The sequence below is a fragment of the Atta cephalotes genome (genome assembly GCF_000143395.1).
Source record: "Atta cephalotes unplaced genomic scaffold scaffold00010, whole genome shotgun sequence".
Classification (NCBI taxonomy): domain Eukaryota; kingdom Metazoa; phylum Arthropoda; class Insecta; order Hymenoptera; family Formicidae; genus Atta; species Atta cephalotes.
In genome coordinates, this window is record NW_012130074.1 from 2,046,073 (window position 1) to 2,051,133 (window position 5,061).

The following is a 5,061-nucleotide window of genomic DNA, read 5'->3' on the forward strand; positions in this document are numbered from 1 at the left end:
ATATATATATATATATACATATATATATATACATACATACGTTATATACAGGATAATCCAGATCAGCCAGAGAAGTCAGCATGTGCATACTGTTTATGAAAAACTAAATCGAAAAGTTCTCTAATACATTTTATAATTTTTTTTTAATTATTGAATAAGCAGAATATCTAAAATCGACGCATAAGACATCTTTAAGACAACTTTATATCTTTAAAAATTTGAGATATTTCGTAAAGAACTTCGAAAGATATATTAATGTTGTCTTGTATATCGATTTTATCATTCGATTTTACCGCTTATTCGGCAATTTTTAGAAATTGATATCTCGTTAATTATTGCAATCATTGCAAAATGAGAGAGAACTTTTCAATTCAGTTTTTCATAAACAGTACTTACATGTTGATTCCTCCGGCTGGTCACCCTGTGTATATACGTACACGCGCGTACGTACGCGCGCGCGCACACATACACACACTCACATACACACACACACACACGCAACGCACGCATGCACGCACATGCACACACATTGACGAACGTTCCGTTGTTGTTTCATCAATAAACTTTAATTTTGCGAAAATATGCATCATTATGTTCTTTATCAGAAATGGTTAATACAAGAAGCGTTTTAACTTATTACTCTATTTCTCTTCTCTGACTAATTTTGATTTAGCCCTAGGACCAGTTATAAACTAAACAAATTTCAACACCATCTACAAGATAGAATAAAAACAATAATATAGCATTGTAAGATACTCTTCTGGAATAAAATGAAAATGTCACAATTAATTATAAGATAAACAATTATGTTTGTTATTTTAGAAATTCAAATATATTTATATTTATAAGGCCAAGCTGATAAATTGTATGATAAATTATAAAATTTTGTAAATATCAATTGGTTAATCGTTTTATATTCAATTTTATATTCATAAACCATATCGATATAACATAAATATATGTTAAAGAATGAAATAAATAAATGCTTCATACAAGCTTTGTTATTTTCAACAGAATTAAACATGTCAAACTTTGATTATTTTAGCAAATATATGTGCACATTCAAATAGCATAACTACATTGCTCGGTACATCGAAATATTTTCTAATCTACATTATATTCACGCGAGCAGTACTGAAATCTAGAAAATAGGTCGACAGTAATTTTTCAAAGAATAAAAAAACAATAAATAATGTTTTATATATTTATTATAAAACAGTGAATAAAAGTTGCATTTAATTTCAGTAGGTATATAAAATTTTTTTTTAAGATATTTTATATAACATACATGTTTTTATGTAGTGAAAAGTTTGTATAATTCTGAGCATCTTACAAATTACAATATACGATCAACAATCATTTTCGTTTTTGTGCAAGATACTGCAACGATACATCTATAGACTGTCCTAGGGTTAAATAAATTTTTAATTGACATAATCGTTTTGCCGTTTCTGAAGCCTGCTCAGATTTAGATATGTAGAGAGAATGTACCGAACAATAGTGACGCGCGCGCGCGTAGAGATTATTTAATAAATTACAAGAGAATATATTTATATTCATTCATAGATAATCGGTATGATTTGAGCCTAATTATTTAACTTTAGATTCTTTTTTTAGGTATATCCAAATAACAGGTAATAATTCTTAATTCCAGCAGTCTTCATACGCGTTACTCTGCTTACAGAATTGACAACAAAAGCTAACAATAATGATAACACATTATGCAAGTACACGAAGGTTAAAGAGTGGAGCCTTTTGAAAGAGTGCGGTGAAAATAACGAGGCTAGCGTTCGCTGAAATCACTTTTTTTTCATCTACTGCTCATTATTAAATGTACGAAAACCTGTTCTTTCATTTTATTCATTAACGTTAATTATACATTGTCGTCGTGTTACGTTGGAATTATTCTCCGTTTGAAGTGCAAAGCACAGATTGAAGTATGTATGAATATATACGTACTTCACACTTTTTCCCCTTTAAAAGCTGCTTCACACTCAGATATACATATACGACAAAGTTAGTGATACGAGGTGTCTGATACGTTAGATCTGTAGCAAAATAAATACAAACGAAATTCTCTTAAACTAGTAAATACTACAGTATCTTTGTATTGTATACACTTTAACTAGCCAGTGCATTTTTTTGTGTATATCCTGACTCTCTGATTAACCTTCTTGTCTATGTAGCACACCTTACCACGCATTCTAAGGCATGAACTTCCTAGTGAGCTGGATAAGAGAGAGCATAGACCAGTGTGCCAGGTACTTATGTGTTAACATTCTTTTTTTTTTCTTCACTGTTGTAGCTAGATATACATTACATTAGAAAGTATATTACTATCGTATTTAAAAAACTGTTTCTTCTGTTCTTGACTTTACACTTTATCAAGATTCTTATTTTCCACAGACAGTAATTATAAAAACCGTTTGCAAAAATTTTTCGTATTAGAAAGCAAAAAATAAACTTGAACTTCTTGAGTGGCTATGTCTCCGTATACTAAACAATAATTTAACCTATCCCACGAATAACTTTTAACTTCTTTTTCTCTTGTATTTGTATTTTATGTAACAATTTTTTTAATTTCTATTAATAATGCGATAAGTATCTTCGACAATTGAAGCAAATTTCCTTTTTTTTTACCTGAATCGCTAATTATTTAATATAACATAAGGATTGATAGTCGAACTGCATTTGAGCAAATATTTTACGTACTGAAATTGATTTTACTGTATCGATTCCATTCTAAAGTTATTCGTGTGAATGGCTTAATCAGGATTTCGATATTACAACACACGCATACTTGCATACGACGTAGGTTATATGTTTTTAGGATAATCATCCACGTCTATACAAAACAGGCACACTTATCTTCCGCGCCAGATTAGGGAGCCGTTTTTACTCATCTGATACCATAGCGAAAGCACATGTCGTGAATCAATGTTTAGTATTATCACTCATCGTTTCTATCTCGATACATGTCCATTCTTATGTTTCGTTCCATCATGCATTCATCAACCTGTCACTTGTGTTGGTTGTACATATTCAGATTGCAATGTAATATAAAATATGATAAATAAAAACATTGTAATCATATGGTATTATCGCAAGATAGAACAGAAGAGAATAAATCAACGATTCCAAATAAGTATGAAATATTTTAAAATATTAAATTCAATTTCAATAATATTTTAAAATATGCAGTTTGCTTAATTCTATTTGTCAAAAATAGATTCATAAACGTATTTATATGTAACTCCAAATAAATTTTTACGACAATCGATTGCTCGTTGAAAACAATCATTCTCATAAAGCTACTTCTGTAAAACAAAGAAACACGCGCGCGCACACATACACACAGAGGGATACATTATTTTTTAGCTCCTTGTACAATAATAGTTTGAGAATATTTTTAGCATACAAAAAAGTAATAATACAAAATGATACAAAATTCTAACAAGTGATTCATCTCTGTCACTATGTAATTGAGTTACTTCAAGCAATGAAGATCTAATAAACATGAGAGAAATCAGCAATGTATACATACATATGCGTGCATATGCATATATATATTGTAAATATGTGCTCTCTTTTTTGTATCCGTAGAATTTTGTTTATTCCAACAATGAAATTTAATATCTTTTCTCATCTTGAATATTTATTCGTGTATACAAAACTAAAGTCGTTTAGCACATTTTAGCACTAAATTTAGAATACACAATTTCATTAGTCTTTTTTCCCTGTAGAACACAATGTTCATTTCTAAACTTTTTGTCGTTTCTTTTCTTTTTGTTTTTTTTTTCTTTTAGTTATCACAAATTATTGTTCCTCGTATTTATTATTGTTTCAATCATTAGAACGGAGCTCAAATGTCTTCCAATACTTCTTTTTTTATCGATGCAATTGCAACTTCCTTTTAATTACACAATTCACAAACCCGCACGATATTCGAACGGGGCGCACTGGGAACAAGCTGTTCTTTTTCTTTTGTTCGGTAACTTTTCTTTGTCGTTATATGCTTTTATCTCGAAGTAAATCACTTTCTACCCACAAGATCGTTAAAAAAAAATATATATATATGTATATATACTAATCGAGCTTATAAGTGTAACACCGCAAGGTAAAGAGTGGGACTATGGATTTGGAGGAGGTGTGGTCGGTGTTGTATGCGCGGAGGGTGATGCACTGGCGACCATTGTCGGACTGGCCGGCTGTTGCAATGGCAGGAACGCTGATCCCAAGCTGGGTTTCAACTGGAATGCTGGAACGCACGGCTTTGGGCAATAGTCTAGTTTGCTCAAATCTATCATGGGCCGCCTATACAAAATATGAAAAAAATCGTTATTTAAAGCGTAAAAGATAATACTATAGAGCCGTAGAAAAGAATGATCTTTGTTGTTACCTCGCATCTTCCACAAATTTGAGGTTGACTTTCTCACAGCCATCGGGCGGTTCCCTCGCGAGGAACCTGTTAATGTGAGGAGAAGTGCCGAGACGTCCTTCTCTATCTTGTTCAGGTGTTGAACCACGGCTTCCACCTAAAAATCAAAAAAGAGTGTTGAAATCATATCACTGTAGAAAACTTGACTTGTGAAGCGTGTTATTTTTTTTTTATATTAATTAAAGTATGTAACAAAAATTCATGCCACTCACTATCTTAGTAATAATTACTTGCTTTTATATAAAAAATAGGTATATAGATTTATGCAAAAGGGATCATCTTTGCACGTTCATATGTAATAAAGATAACAAACAAATATACAAATATAAATTATCTCTTCACATGCTAAACTTAATAATACTGAATATATAAAAAAAAACACATGTATACATATAATATTATACATTAATATTCTTGCTTTCTCATGATGCTAAAAAAAAATAAAACAAACATTAATATCTATTCTGAAATATATTGAATTAAAATTGCAATTATCGTGCACTTGTAATGTTTTGTTTAAATTTTAATGTGTGTGTGTGTGTGTGTGTGTGTGTGTGTGTGTGTGTGTGTGTGTGTGTGTGTGTGTGTGTGTGTGTGTGTGTGTGTGTGTGTGTGTAGTAGTA

At 30.8% G+C, this 5,061-nt stretch overlaps 1 protein-coding gene across 1 annotated transcript in view; it reads right to left on the reverse strand.

Annotated features, from left to right (window-relative positions):
• Positions 1–3,805: 3,805 nt before the first annotated feature.
• The window catches only part of LOC105627703 (protein FAM117B-like), a 5,939-nt gene continuing 4,683 nt past the window's right edge, over positions 3,806–5,061 (reverse strand). The window contains exons 8-9 of the mRNA XM_012208980.1: positions 4,400–4,535; positions 3,806–4,314 (exon numbers count right to left, since the gene is read on the reverse strand). Coding sequence (XP_012064370.1) covers positions 4,131–4,314; positions 4,400–4,535 — 320 coding nt within the window. The 3' untranslated portion in view covers positions 3,806–4,130. The remainder of the gene's footprint in view (positions 4,315–4,399; positions 4,536–5,061) is intronic.